We start from the raw sequence: 15,767 nt of genomic DNA, 5'->3' as shown, positions 1-15,767 counted from the left end.
ATCGATTTCGGACGGCCACCGCAGTCGGGCGCAGAAACAGACGGCGCCAGGCCGCGACACCGCAGCGAGGACCAGAACAGACTTCACTCGGCCAGGACCAAAAACAGACGGCATCGGGCCGCGACCCCACAACAGGGCACATAAGCAGACGGCACCCGACCACGACGCCATAGGAGAACGACCAGGGCAGTGATGGAGAACCGTCAGGAACGACAGAAAAATACCAATGAGAAGGCAAACAGAAATTAAGAGCAACGACAGATATCGGCAATAAGTCATGTAGGTATAATATAGTACTTACAGCTGTAGAAGTAACCTCAGCCACAATCGCAGCCACATACAGCCAGCCACAGCCACAGCCGGCCGCGGCGGGAGCTGCGCCCAGCGATCGATGACATCAGAGCGGCTCGGCTGTCAGCTCGTTCCGGCCCGGCGTCCACCCTTCACTTCCGTCCTTCCTTCCTCCTTCCTTCCTGTTTTCCGCGCTGTCTCCTCCCGTCTATCTTCACTCTCGGTCTATCCATGCGCCGTCTCTCTTTCCCTTCTCTCTCTCTCTCTCTCTCTCTCTCTCTCTCTCTCTCTCTCTCTCTCTCTCTCTCTCTCTCTCTCTCTCTCTCTCTCTCTCTCTCTCTCTCTCTCTCTCTCTCTCTCTCTCTCTCTCTCTCTCTCTCTCTCTCTCCCTCTTTCTTTCTCTGGCTCTGTCTCTCCGTATCTATCACACCCAGTCTGCCTTTCCCTCTTTATCCCTCTTCCTATCCATTTCTCTCCCGTCTCTCTCTTTCTCTCTCTCTCTCTCTCTCTCTCTCTCTCTCTCTCTCTCTCTCTCTCTCTCTCTCTCTCTCTCTCTCTCTCTCCCTCCCTATCTCCCTCTCCCGTCTCTCTCTCTCTCTTTCTCTCTCTCTCCCTCTCTCTCCCTCTCTCTCTCTCGCACCACGCTGCTCCCACTGTCGTTCCGGACTCTCTACCCTCCGCTTCTCAATATCTGTCTCCCCACTGTTTGTTCTGCGCACTTGAAACGTAGGGAGAGATTCACAAATGCTATCGGTGGCACGTGCCGTTTGGATTGTCTCAAGAGGGTCTGCGAAATCTTGTGCTACTCGTCATTTGCGTTTTTGTCACATTTGTTATCAATTTCAGATCCTCCACGGAAGGCATGTATGAAGGATAACAACTTTGTGTGATTGACATATTTTTCAAGTGGGTTTAGCCGGTGATGTAAGCAAAGACAAAGAAGAGATAGAGAAAATGATAGGTAAAAGGTAAGGTACAAAGCAATCACATCAAGTCAAAACAATCAGTAGCAATTATGGTCTTGGATTGTAGAAGGTATGTGACCTGCTACCCCATCACTCATCGTGGTGGCAGGGCGCGGGGCCATTCCGGACACGAGTCGCGGCGGTCGAAACTTCCGAGTGCACCGCCGCCAATTGACGGCAGTTTGTTGCAAAATATGGACCGGATATAACAGCGGCGCTCCAAATTGGTTGGTGTCGATTGCCTGTTCCGGGCTCGAAGAGAGAATGGCTTGGCGGCGGCTATGGCGCGACCAATAGGCACGCCACGTGCGCTGTGGCCCCTGGTGTCCCCCAAAGCAGTCCGCCGCCCGCCGACCACCGTCCGAACGACATACATTGTCTGCCGACCGGGGCCCCGGCGTCTGCCCGCGCCACTTAACGCATGCATTTTTAATGTCGCGCCGTGCAACGTCTATTTACTGCCCAGTTATGTTTCTGATCCAACAACCGGGCCGGTGGAAAATGAGCCGTTTAAAGCCCGGCACACAGGTGCACAGTGCTACAGCCGATAATTGTGGCCGGTCGCCACTTCTCGATGAGCAAAGTTGTTTCTAATTTCCTGTGAAACGGGCGAGTGCAAATATTGGGCCTGTATTTCATGGGAGGGGGATGTAATAGAGCCGCGCAAGTGCAGCATAGCGTGACTATTGGAAACAGCGCTACCCACCACCTGCTACGAGTCGCAGGGCTTTGTGCAGCCTGCAGGGCTTTACACGGCAGGCCCTTAGAGCGCCATTTTTTATTTCTTTTGATGCAATTTAATGTGTCGGAGTGTGAGATAAGATACAATTTGACCATTTGAACATTAAGGCTAAATAATGAGGTTTTGCTGAAAGCAGATATTTTATTGGTTTGATCAGGATTGAATATATTGATGAATTTATACCAATAATGAAATTGGTGCAGGTAGGTACACAAAAGCCTTTTCTGAATGGGAGTGTGACCACTCAGAACATTTCTGAAAACGATACCATACTGTAGCCATCGTTTTTCTCGCCTTGCTGATATGAAGGAAGTATCCTTACATGCAACGATAATGCCTATTCTCCTAGCACTCTTGTAGGAGCAATGATATTCTTTATGTACTGGCAGAATATAAGTAAGTTAATTCGACACAGCACTGTCACATGGTAGTAAATTAATAAACTGTGACACTTGCTCTACACATAGCTCGAATACACCACTTCATCCCCTACATGTTTTGCGAGGCTCACCAGTCTGCAACAACGGACATTGATGGCAGTGGTGATGACATATTGCATCTCTGCTAGCAACTCAATAACAATCACTTAACGGTCTCACCCACCGATTGGCCATCACCAACGGCCAGTATGGCTCCTGATGTTCCAGCACGCCTCGCGGCCATTCCTCCCGTCCCGTCCGCGGCGGCGCGCGATGTTGAGGACCGACAGGACCCCCAGATGGTGTCAAAATACCACCGAAACAACAAACGGCCGGCCAGCGAGGCCCAAACAATGGCCTCACCCGGGCCACACATCAATTAACGCCATGGCACGGCCAAATAAACCAACTGCGGACCGGTCACCGCACTGCAGTCGCAGTCAAAAGGGCAGACTCAGTCACAGGCACAGACCCAGCCTCAGTCACCGCACCAGACTCAGTCAAAAGCACGGATTCAGTAAGTCACCACTGCAGTCAAAAGCGCAGTCAGTGTATGCATTTCCAGACTCTCAAAGAATCCGTCACAGGCACCGACTTAGACAAAGATTCAGTCACTGACACAGTCGCACGCAGTCGCAGCTAGACCACTCCTTTATCTGAGTAACTAAAAAGTAATACCTAACCAATAGCCATGCCAAAATCATTGAGCCACTGTGACTGTCACGGCTACAGTATTGCCCTGCGTCACGGTCAAAGACATTGGCTTTGTCAGACTGCGTCACAGTCACGGTCAGTGTCACAATCACAATCATTCGTCTTCACACCTTGGATTTCGCGGATTCAAGCTGATGTTCAAGCATTCAAGCATTTATCAAGGTAACATACATCTTTCATTCCTTTTGTTTCTATTAGCAATGATTTGAAGATATTAATCACTTGAAGATATTGAATAATTGATGCACTGGCAAGATTTGGCACCACATTCGTTGCACATGTAATGCTAATAAATAACTAACACCAGGGCCCATTATTTCAGCAGTCCCAAGTGTCTGAAAATTGTGAGTCGTAACTCGTAATGCAAGTTAAATTGCATTTTATTGAAGGAAACACTTAAAGCTTGTAAACAACTCCTTGCGTTGAACTTGGTCTTGAGATGCCAAGAATAATTTATGAAAAGTCTTATTTTAATTTTAATTTAATTCATACTGCCATTATTTACCACAGCTGACTATTGTTTTTAGAGTGCCTTACATAGAACAAAAGTGATGTACTGCAACGTTAACAACAGCATTGTTAAGGAGAGTTATATACGTTTTTATTTACTTCTGTCAAAACACTGCTTTACTTGCGATGTTTATCAGCACAATGAAAACTATTTCAATCTTCCCTATTCTCTAAGCGAGGGTTAACTCTGTTGTTACTAATTGTAGAGTAAAACAGCAGAGTTTATCCTCTTCGCTAGGGTAAATTCTGTTGGTAACGTAAAACAACAGCGTTTATTCTCTTCGCGAGGCTACATCAATCGATTTTACTCGCCGGTGTGTGACAAAAAAGTGTGTGTGCCTCGTACTCTCGCCCAACGCACTAACACTTCAGGATTTATAAAACAAGTTATCGGTTGGGGGGGTTGATGGCAGTGTTCGCCACGGGCCCCAAAATCCCCAGCCCAGCCCGGCCCGGGCCCATGGGTTCAGAGCCCGGCCCAGCCCGTAGCCCGCTCTTGGCAAATATGTCCAAGCCCAGCCCGGCCCGGCCCGTCAAAAATAGCAATCTAGTTATTGTCTTAGTCCATTGCTATAATAAGCATGATTGATTACACTATTTTGAGAACAATTCAAATTGCATGAATATTAACATGGCAATCATGACTCCCTTCTTTTCAATGAACATAATCATTTCAAGTACCTATGGCACAAATTTTGACAGTAACAGCAAGCACCTCAGTCAATTAGGTCATGATTACACACCTATAAAAAGTTTAGTGACGAGAGGAAGCCGATGATACCCAATTTTAAGGTCCTAGGTCATTGGTTGACCTTCCAGGTCAGGTCAATGACCCAAAGTCGGGAAAATCGGGACCTGTTAGAAAGTCGTAAAGTGTGGCTGCTAAGGGGTTTTTCGGGGTGCTGATCACGAATATCGTGTTAGTTTTGATCACAGATGATGTCTTGAAGCATTTAGACCAGGTCGGGTCAGGTCAGGTCAGGTCAACCAGTAGGCGTCCTGACGGGTATTCGTAGTACGTGTCAACCGCCTCTGACAGCTTCGTAACATGTTACGAAGTCACCAAAACTACTTCGTAAATGTTCAAATGGTTGCTAAATTCGAATTCAGCTCCAAAAACTAGCCTAGAAACATGTAAAACTCGAAAAAGTGACCCGAGGTCACCCGAGGTCACCAAAGGTCAATGACCTGACCTGACCTTCAGGTGACCTTAACACACACGGGAGTAACATCAAATCACATGTTTGAACGTTTGAAACCACGAAAAGCTTGCAAACACGCGGCTAGTGCGAGCCGACATACGCGAAATCGCGATTCCGGCCAAACATGGCCTCGGAAAAGAGGTCACAGGTCAAAGGTCATTTGGGTCAGGGTCATGAAATTTTCAGGGTAGGTGTCAAATTGATCAATGCGAGGGTACTGAAAGTTTCGTCGCGATCGGCCGCTTTTTACGCGAGTTATTCGCGAAAAACCATGGGGGGGGTCCATCCGACCCCCCCCCCCTACACATGCGAGGGTTAACTACATTCTATGAGTGAAGTTATCTTGCAAGCTGATGTGTGTGAACATTATCATGCATAATTGGTGACTCTAATGCATACTTGAAGGAAGTATTTGCAACTTACTCTATACTTCCCAGCACTTACCAGCAGAAACAAGCTTGACTTATGGGAATTGATGAATCTGTCTGGGATTGACCTTGCTGTTAAATTCACTCCATTGATGCTGCAATATCAAAAGCCTTAGAAAGCATACAAAATAGATACACTAGCTTTAGCACTGTCTTCCAAAAAAGAGAAAATCCATCCATTTATCAGCAAAACTGATTTAATCTATTTTCAATTCATGCCCACGTGTCAACCGAATCTCTGTGGAAAACTATCTGCTGCTTTCCTTGCTATTTTATGTTATGAGTTGTAGTGCTAAGTAAGTTATTCTGATAACTACATTTTAACTTTTATTAACAAACTAATGATGCTAGAGGTTCTCTGATCTTTTTGGTTGCGGAATTTTAATGAAAACCCTCCTATGTGTGACATGATGTGATATTGGATAATTCTCAAGATTCCCAAAATTCAATAACAAGTAGGTTTTCTTTCACATTGCTTAAATTTGGTTTAGTTTAGTATTTTCCCAGTGGGTTTTGTTTGCATCAGTTTCCAAATTTTCTTAAATTGACATTAGTCGCAAAACCCATAGCCCACAAAGCTCTTGGCCCGGCCCGTCCATAGCCCGTTAACTAATGATATTTGGGGGCCCGGCCCAGCCCGTAGCCCAGCCCGGCCCATGGCCCGTTGGGCTGGCCCAGCCCGTGGCGAACACTGTGATGGCGTGCCCAAAACAAGTTATCAGTGTACCCAGGTGTGAATGAGCAATCATGAGCGAATATGATGAGATGGCGCATGAGGGCCAAATGCGCATGTGCATGAGAGCTTCGAAAGATGAATATCAAACTTGCCAGCCCCTTGGGTCATTCAAAACACAAAGTAGAAAATCAGGCATCGCAATGAAATCAGAAACACACAGAGAAAGCAAATACGATCCAAAAGCACAAACCGAACTGGCCGCGCTCGGCCACATGCGACGCATTGTACAATTTGACAGAAACTAATTAGCCTTGAATTTCCTTTGCCACAGCACTACCTCGCACGAATTCTCTCTGTTTGCAAGTGAACACCCGGCGCTATGAAACACCATGCAACGTTGCCGCCACTGAATGGCTTTAGAGATTTAGCATCAAATATGCATGTTTTAATTTGGCACCGATGATACAGCGGTGGTAATCGGGCCAGTTAGCGGCTTAACGAGCGCTCCGCCGCAGTAACAACGCTGGAATGTGGCACGTACTCGTTTGAAGCACGTGGCTTCGTGCCGGTATTCGTTGCTATGACGTGTTGTTAGGTATGTTCGCATTGTCTCCTTGGTCTGTTCGGATTGTCTCCTTGGAGAGGACAAGGCTCAAACCTAATGGCGATATTCTTAATTATTTTTGCTGAGGCTCGGATATGAATTAACGATGTTATGTTTATAGATGACCGACTTTGAGGGTGTCAGTATCAACGTTATTAGTATCCAAAGTCCATATCGCAACCGACAGAACTTGTCAGAAGTTATAATCTGTCTATCTCGTTCTTCCTTCCTAGTTTCGACGTAAATAGTTTGGTAAGGGCGGCCTGTAACTGTTCCGGAGGTTCAAGCATGCATGCTATGACTGCAATATCCATTTTTTTTTTCTAGCACAATACGTTCCCTTTTCTGATTTCTACTTACCGCGTGCCTACCCGTTTCAGTTCAGCCTGTGTCTGTATGTCTGTGTGCACCTGTGTGTCTGTTGGTGTCCCTGTGTTCTCCGCTGTACAGGGACATGCTACTGTCGGCCCGATAGTATCGACAGGCTGGCGGAGCGGTGTGCCGGGTTGCAGTGACGCTGTCGGAGCCGCCGCCACTGCACTAATCAGCCTGCACGCCAGGGTGGACTTAGTTGGGCCCACAGCCGCCCGCCCGTCCCAGGAGAGCCCTAACCGAGCGGCGCTGCACGCGGCCCCGCGTGAGGGGTGGAAGGGCGCGCCAGTGCAGAGGGGCGGTCAGCCTACACAGTCAGCCACCCGCACCGAGCGTCAATGCTTGCACATTGCACAACATCCACCGTGTTTGATGCCGTATACCTGAGCATCACTATAGGTATTCAGCGAAGTGAGATTAAAATGGGACAAGTCCCCCCCCCCCAAAAAAAAAAAATAAAAAATCCATCCAAATTTCCAAAGGTTCCATCATCAATGATCGTCATCATCAATGCTATCGTCATGACCCCTGGCCTCCTGGTAATGCCCCTGGGATGAAGGAAGACCGAGGCCTAGCCAGCCGGCCACTCACCTTCCCCTGTTCCTGCATCTGTTTCAGGTAGATCTCCCGCTTCTTGTCCTTGCAACGCTTGTTCTGGAACCAGACGCGCACCACTCGCGGGCTAAGCCCGGTCATCTCCACTAACTGTTCCTTCATCAGCGCGTCCGGCCGCGGGTTGGCGTTGTAGCAGGTGCGCAGCGTGTGCAGCTGCTTCTCGTTGAGCACAGTCCGCACGCGGGTCGTCTTGCTGTCACCGGTCTTTCGCTCTCGTTTGCTGGATACGGTGGCGTCGGAGCTGTCGGCCGAGGGCGATGGCACTGCCGACAAAAAGAGCGGCTGGTCAGGGGTTCAGCCGAGTCCGGGGAGAATCTCCATGACCCAGAATAGATAGAACTATTCAGACATTGACGCAGATCAATGCTTGTCTGAAGCTCATCAACTCGTCAATAGAACTGTAATGCAAGAAGGAACAGCACATGAAAGGTCACATTAGTGATGAATAGCTGGTGAATATGGGAAAGGGTTCAGTTATCTCCGCGGCCTTCAATCTTTGAGTAGCATTCACCGGGATAAATAAAGTCGTTCGAGGATTAATCCTCTGCAGAGACAACAACTGAGAAAGCCCAGGCTAAAAAGGTGACTCAGACGGACAAAAACCTACTTAAAGGTAGGCTGACGGGCAGCTCGTAAGATAGGCACACATAGTAGTGAGTTACTGCAGCTTCTCTCAGCAGGGCGCGGAGCGGCACCTTTGAAGTGGTGTCATCAAAAGGGCCGCACCAGAGCGCCACTCCCAAGGGTCAGAGGTCGACAATTACATGTGTTCATCGCTGACACGCCGAGCACAGTCACTGAGGCAGCACGCATGAGAGTAACATATCCCACACTGCAGTGATTTGTGACCCACAATTAAACGGTGACTAAGGACACACGTTGAGTAGGCATTACTTTACAGCCGCCCATTTCACAGGCTGATTTCAAACAATGCCGGGAGCTTACGGTCGAGTTACGGCCCTGAGCGAACATGGTGGTTTCAGGGGCATATTGCAGCCATTTCTAGCAAGCTTAAGTGACAAAATAAAGAACGTCAAAGAAGTGCAGCAGCGAAAGGGTGCCAAAGATTAAAAAGATATATTGTACTTTGTTCATTTTCACTATGCAATGCATTCCGATCAATATAAGTAGCGCTCGGTTTTGGCGTAAAAAATATTGCCGTTTTACCCTTTCCTTTTCCAATCTCCTTATGCTTTTAGCACAATCAATCGTGCAACAATGCGTGGTTGACAGCCAAAGTTCGCAGAATAATTGTCCTATTCTATCCAAATTTGACTGACCCTCCACTACAAGCACCCTCCCACGGCCAATGGAAAGTCCGTTCGATGGCTGGCCCCAAAACAGGTCCATCACATCGATCCGACTCCCGGCACATTGAAATATAGCCCGTGACAAGACCTGACACGCGATGTTATTTAAACTCGCCGGGCCCGACTCGGGTCTGGGCGGCCGTGCGCGAAACTGATCAGTAATTCCGGTGGCTTTATTAGCTCGTCCGCGGCCGGCCGCATCATGGACCCCCGCGGCGGCGGCAGGGGCGGCAGCAGGGTCAGGCGGCGCCTCCCGCGGCGCCTGCGGTCGGCGGGCTGCCTGATGACGGCACTCTGCCGGCCCCACATCACACACACCGCTCAGCGCGCGGTCAAGCAACTCTATTACGACTCCATAAACGGAGCTCACTGTGCTGTCGTGGCATTAGATGGGCCGACTCTCTCGGGTGTAGACTACTCAGGTTTTCTGCGCTGGACGCGTCCCTGGTCGCTTCTCCCCGGGGTCTCGTTTTGTATCTCATTATGATAAATTATTCTGACTTCTAATTAGCCACGCGCCTGGCAGCCGCCAGTATGACGTCATCCAGGTCGGGGCGGGTCTAATTGGGTGTGTGTGGATGGGGCCTGGTGGTACCCAGCTGCCCCCCCCCCCTGAATGATCCACTGCCCGGGGGCACAGGATAGTGACCGGGACCATCGGATATAGAGAGGTGTGATGGTTCCACCGCACGAAACTAGCGCACTGCCGAGAGCCGTGGTGTGGATTAACACGTCACAATGGGCAGGCATCACGAACGACGGATGACCTGCTTTATCACTTTTATCAGCGAAAGATAGCATGATTGGTTTGCTTTATTGAGAGAGGTTTTGGAGGCCAGCACCAACAAAGCACAGCTTTTTGCTACCAATTTAATCATGGTTTACCTGCTTTTTCATTTCATCTTCTTGATTTTGGTTTTTACTTTTTAACCACTACAGAAAATGTAGATCAGAAAAATGCGTGAAGAACTACACACCTGAATTGAGCTTCCAGATCAAGATATTGGACCCTCAAATTTACTTTTATCAAGAGCATCTAGCGTTTGCTTATCCACTACAAGAGCAGTGCATGCACATTGCACATTGCACATTGCGCGGCATAGTGTGGCATTCCAGCCTGCGCTATCTGTACGTACCACCCACGCACTTACATCTCAAATGTGTTACGCGTCATCTGAAAACCTCAGAGATCCGACTACGATACCGTCAGCACGACTGTCCGACCGTCAGGAAATGCCGCCGCTCCCCGTCTATGACGCTCTTCCGGTCCGGAGAGAGGACGACCGGTCGCCGTGGGAGGACATCCCTCCGCGTGGACACTCGGATCAGCTGCTCAACTAATCCCGATTCGCGGCGGCGCGCCGGTGTGGCGCCACACTGGCGGCTTCCGCGGTCCGACCGGCCCTATTAGTGTCCAATAAATGAAATATAACTCAGCCGGATTTACATACGGGCGGCGCGCGGCTACCCGGCAGACATATCAAACAGGCGGCGGCTAGGGGCGGCGCGTGGACGGCGCAGAGGGACGCGGCGCCGGCGCGGCGCCGCCGCCACTTGGCCCGGCGTTTTATGTCCGCCGTGGAGGAGACCGACTGACGGATCCACCCACCGGCCCGTGAGATAATGCATTGACGCACTCGCAGGGAAAAACGCCGCCACTGGGCCGCTCCGACGGAAAAACGGGGCGCGGCCGCCTAACGATTGAGCGATTTATTTCTTGTTGGCAGTCGGACGAAGATTGACGTGAATTTCATGGAGGAAAAGAGAAAATGACTAGGCTTGTTCGGTTGGAAAGCTAAAAGAGAAAAAGACACTTTGCTTTCGTGCCTGGACAAAATCTAACTTAAATGACATTCTCATTCTGAATTAAGTCAGCAGTTATTTCAAACCATTAACATAATTTTTAAGCGAATGTTTAAAAACCTCTTACCGCTTCCCGGTCAGAACCTTTTATCACGCGGGCGGTCAGAGTGGGAGTTGATATAGAATGATTAGCGATTATGGGAGCATAAAGAATCGTTTTCAAAGCGATTGTGGAAAAACAGCATACGTTAAAAGACTGGTAAATTCCTTTTTAATGACCTCCTTACAAATTATTTATGTTTTTGATGTATTTAGCTTGATACAAATTTTCGGCCACGGGCCTTGATCACATATCAGTTTAAACACAGACACGAAAGACACACAGACACGAAAGACACAGGTGTCTTTCGTGTCTGTGTTTAAACTGATATGTGATCAAGGCCGGTGGCCGAAAATTTGTATCAAGCTAAATACATCAAAAACATAAATAATTTGTAAGGAGGTCATTAAAAAGGAATTTACCAATCACCTACATGCCTTACATACAAAGAGCACTACAAGAATTAAAAGTACGTTAAAAGACATAGCAATCCGATACTCCTCGCCATTTAAATAATTTCTCACCAAATGTATGTGTTTGTGTCAGCTACCCAACCTACACTTGAAGTCTAAACAGACAGAAACACTACAGTTTCAATAAATATAAATCAACGTATGGTTCAAATTTCAGGGGTCAGGCTCAAGAGAAGCACGATCCCTATGACTACGTTACTGGTCCAGACTACATAAGCTCACAAATAGTCGAGAACTCAGCACTCCTAGGGAATTCATTGGGGAAATCAAAAATGCCTTGCTCCGAAATGCTCCAAAATGTTGTTTCCGAAATGCATTCGTGTAATTGTTTTCCCACACCAAATACAGGTAGTTGTAAAACGTACCTATATCATAATCCAGCTCCCGAACCCTTTCACGACTCACATATGTCCAACCTGTGATGTCAGCTATGATATTACGTCTGTTCTACGTAATAGTTCCACGTAGTACCGAAATTACGTGCAGTGTAGAAAGCTCGTAGCATAGCTGGTCCTGTATTACCATTCGTGATGACAGACACTTGTGACCCGCATGAACTACATGTGATTCGCCTGAGCCGAGGCACATGTCTGATTAAATACCTTAATGCAAGTTGCAGGCGAAACAGTGAAACATGCATGTCCGTGCCAGTATGATAACAGCGGGAAGTGTGATTACATATGTGAGGTTATGTAGCAGTGATGTATGGAAAACCTTGATACCGATACCAAACCAAATTTTAACAATAAACATGGAAAAATACCGAAACCGAAACGATTTGGGAAACTGAGGAAAATACCAACTTTTTACCAAATCAAATTCACAGCCTTTTTTGCATTAGCGACGATTTACAATGCCAACAAAATACCAAATGTAGTGAAGATAATTTCGGGGATTAGTTGACAAACTATGGGAAATGTTCGTTGATGGAAAATACGTATAGGCATTGGGCAGGATGGGTTTAAAGGGACTCTTCAGATAATTTCGGGGATTAGTTGACAAACTATATAATGGGAAATGTTCGTTGATGAAAAATACGTATAGGCATTGGGCAGGATGGATTTACTCTTCTACTTTAAAAAGTTCATGAATTTGCATGAAAGTTAGGTCCCGTGGTTCAGTAAGTTCAAAAATGATTATCATTCAAATTTCGCCGAAAAATAATCACTGGTTTTCAAGATATTAGACCTTTACTTTTTTTACTTTTTTACATCCGCTGTTCCTTCGACGTCGTTTGGAAGCAATAATTAGGCATCCTTAAAGTGCGGCAGATGTTGCGCGCAAAGCAGCATATACCTACCACCACTCACCACGTATTATCAAAACGTTTTAGTAAAAGATTTAAAATCGGTAGACCTGCGCTGACGTCACAAATTCTAAGGGGGCATTCAAATACGTTAGCTCCTTAGCATATGAAAACTGCAAATTTGAAATTAAATATCTCCGAATCTAAGCATTTCTCGATGTTGTGAGTGCCCAAAGCGGTAAGTGCAGGCCAGGGACCCCAATTTGGCTATCTCAACTCAAAACTAATGTTAGGGTGTGGTGGTCGCTTAAATAAAAGAGCTCTAACAACTATGAGTATAATAAAACGACTAAGATTCAATAGTAGCCAGTAGGTAACTGTCAGCGTTCAACGCTGCCTTCATATTGAGATCCACTGAAACCAAACTGGCCACTGTGGACTCATCCATAACCGTGTTGTATGCACATACGATTTTCCGGTGAGTTTTTGCTCCAGCAATTGAGGATTTTAGTTAATTTTTCTCCAGCTTTATCCCATGGCTGTCTTAGAGTCAACCTCCACCGAGCTGAGGGTTTAAATGCGAGCGACAGAAACCAATCGAACAAGGATTGCTTCTATGAGACTTTGATAAAAGTTTGTTCCGATACTTCCATCTTCCAGTCAGCAGGGGGCATGTGAATGGTTCATACAAAAACAACAATAACAAAAAAAGCAGTGGTGACGAATGCATTATATGCTCCAAATCAAACGGTACCATTTTCATCCCGTTTCATTGTTAGGTCTTGTGAAATGCAAAGATTAGACCAAATCATATGCTAAGCTATATGGACTATTGCACTGACCGTGGCAGCATGCCAGTCATTCTTGCATAGCAAACGCCTTCACGTTAACTCTTTGATCATACACGTAACTTAACCAGTGTTGCATTTGCATTATTGAAGCGAAATGTCCTAGTTGCACTTTGCAGCCACAGGGATTTGATTCTAGTAAACATTTCACCTGGCTCGATATACGGCCGTTTTGGGCGGTGTACAACTCACTGTCATGACGTGGCGCCTCATTCCGATTGGTAAGCTGCCAGCGGCACGTGCCACGTGACGTGAGTCGCACGTGGAACACGTGCCGGCGGCGGCCCAATCCCCGCAGGCCATGACGAGGCACGCCGCGCGGCACGGGACGGCGGACGGCCGTACCGCCGCGCTAATGTGCGTGGGACGGGTAACGGGGAGAAGGAATACGTGGAACGGGGAACGGGGAAACGGGACAGGGAAACGTTTGATGGACAGCGAGTGGGGAAACATAGGGGAAGGGGTCGCACTGGGTCGGTGGGACGGTTAATGGGAAATGGGAGATACTGGATGCAGGAAAAGGAGAGCGGGGAAATGGGAGACGGGGAAGGGAACATACTTATGTGGGAAAGGGAACGAGGGAGTGAATGGGACGGTATGAGTAAGTGTGCGGCAACATAGTCCAATCTGCAAGACGAAGAAAGGTACCGAAATATGCACAAAAATGAGAAAGTGCATCAAAACAAACAATTCGAACTTTAGTGCGCAGCGTGAGTCACTTTTTAGTGTCTGGGAGTGCAGCATGGTACTTACCTAAAAGATGCTAACAAGTAACTGAAATAAGCTCACAAGTAAACGTAGTCAGCTTTTGCGTCCATGACTTGCAGCACATGATGCTTGGTTGCGTATGTCTGTGCGCATTTGTTTATGATTTTCACGCGAGCGCCGTCACCTGTTTGTGTGTATTCACGCGTTCCGGAGCACCGCTGACGTTTACCTGTAGTCTACTCTGCGCTGTGTACCTGAGGAGATAGCCAGTCCCCGTCTCTCGATACGGCGCCGCTGGCCCGCCGATGCGCCCTTTTCTCAAACAACGTCTGCCTATCGGAGAGGAATGGAATGCGCCGGTGCGCGCGGTACCCTTTGAAGGCGGCTGCAGGCGTGCGCCGGTGCCGCGGCCGGCGCCTGCTGATGTGACCGGAGCGGCTAGCTGACACCAGACTCTCCTGCTCACACTGCCGTCACCGGCTTGAGGAAAGGTGTTGTGATGCGCCTCTGATGACGTCATCTAACTGACGTCATACTGGTAATCACTGTTTTAAGACAGGGGACCAAACTGGACAGCAATGTACTGTGTTCCGCTCTGAGTCGTTACTCGTTCTGTAAAGTACGGTCCCATGATAGGAGTGTGCTGGCGGTATGGGTATATTTTGCGATACTATGGCGTTCTTGCGGGTTTAAGCACTTTCTGCTTCTTTGGTCACGGAACCAGAAAGAAAAGCTTACAGCTAATTTAGCTATTAGCCCTAATATATTCAAACAATTTAAGCAAGCTGAGAGTTATTATAGAGGCGCTTCACTTCCATCTAACTACCTTCATCGTGAGTTCCCTGTTCCCTGCATGCCGGCACCGAGTTCCTCCTAGCATCACTCCAGCCAAGTGCCGTCGGGCCAGCACCGCCCGTCGGCCATTCCTCCCGGTCCGCGGCGCGCCTGGCCAGGCATGACTGTGCTGCTGCTGCTGGCCAAGTGGCCCTCTCTGGCCGGCCCACACCGGCACATAATGAGAGGCCGGTGCCGGTCGGCCGGTCACAGCCCGCGCGCGCCAGCTGACGGTGCTACAACCGCGGCGCAGAGGCGACAAATGTGCGCCAATCGTCGGTCCAGAACGGGTGGGCGGTGCAGCACGGCCATCTGCCGACCGAGCTGTCGACAACTGCTGACATACGGCGACGAACAGACCTGTCAACAGCTGCTGACACACGGCACAGAACAGACCCGTCAACAGCCGCTTCGGACCGCAGGAGATGTGGTGCAGAGGCTCGATGACAGGCCGTGAAAACAAATATCTGTCCACAGAACATGCAGGCATTTTACAGGTGTAGGCTGCGAGCATCCGCATTTTTCGTGCATTTCTTGTGCACGAAAGTTTGGACTTGTAGGTTTGGAATGGAGCAACCTTATTCGAGTGTTGGTACTCGGCTTACATAGAAATGTTTCCTTCGTCTTTCGCCTTTGATGTAAATCGGATCACGCCGAAGCTCTCACGCTTGAAGCAGCCGTATTGTCTAGATCACTTCACTGCTCATATTCCGCATCTCTCCCTCTCTGTTTCCCCTCCATCGTTCCCAGCGTTGGTAAACGGTGGCTCTGGAGCCACGCGCCACCCCATCAGCCGGAGACCATCAGCGCATGCGGTATCACGGCCGCACCGTCGGCGGCCACTTGTCGCAGTGTGATACGGACTCAGATAGCGGGGTGCCCGCGCTCCCTCGGCACAGACACCCCG

At 48.5% G+C, this 15,767-nt stretch overlaps 1 protein-coding gene across 1 annotated transcript in view; it reads right to left on the bottom strand.

Annotated features, from left to right (window-relative positions):
* The window catches only part of LOC122377359 (insulin gene enhancer protein isl-1-like), a 60,613-nt gene that overhangs the window by 30,098 nt on the left and 14,748 nt on the right, over window positions 1-15,767 (bottom strand). The window contains exon 4 of the mRNA XM_043357291.1: window positions 7,515-7,801. Within this exon, the coding sequence (XP_043213226.1) occupies window positions 7,515-7,801 (287 nt within the window). The remainder of the gene's footprint in view (window positions 1-7,514; window positions 7,802-15,767) is intronic.

The sequence above is a fragment of the Amphibalanus amphitrite genome, unplaced genomic scaffold, assembly GCF_019059575.1.
Source record: "Amphibalanus amphitrite isolate SeventyFive unplaced genomic scaffold, NRLGWU_Aamphi_draft 000043F_arrow, whole genome shotgun sequence".
In the NCBI taxonomy this organism is placed as follows: Eukaryota; Metazoa; Arthropoda; class Thecostraca; order Balanomorpha; family Balanidae; genus Amphibalanus; species Amphibalanus amphitrite.
The sequence above is the reverse complement of the archived record's forward strand: the minus strand, read 5'-3'. Positions and strand labels throughout refer to the sequence as shown.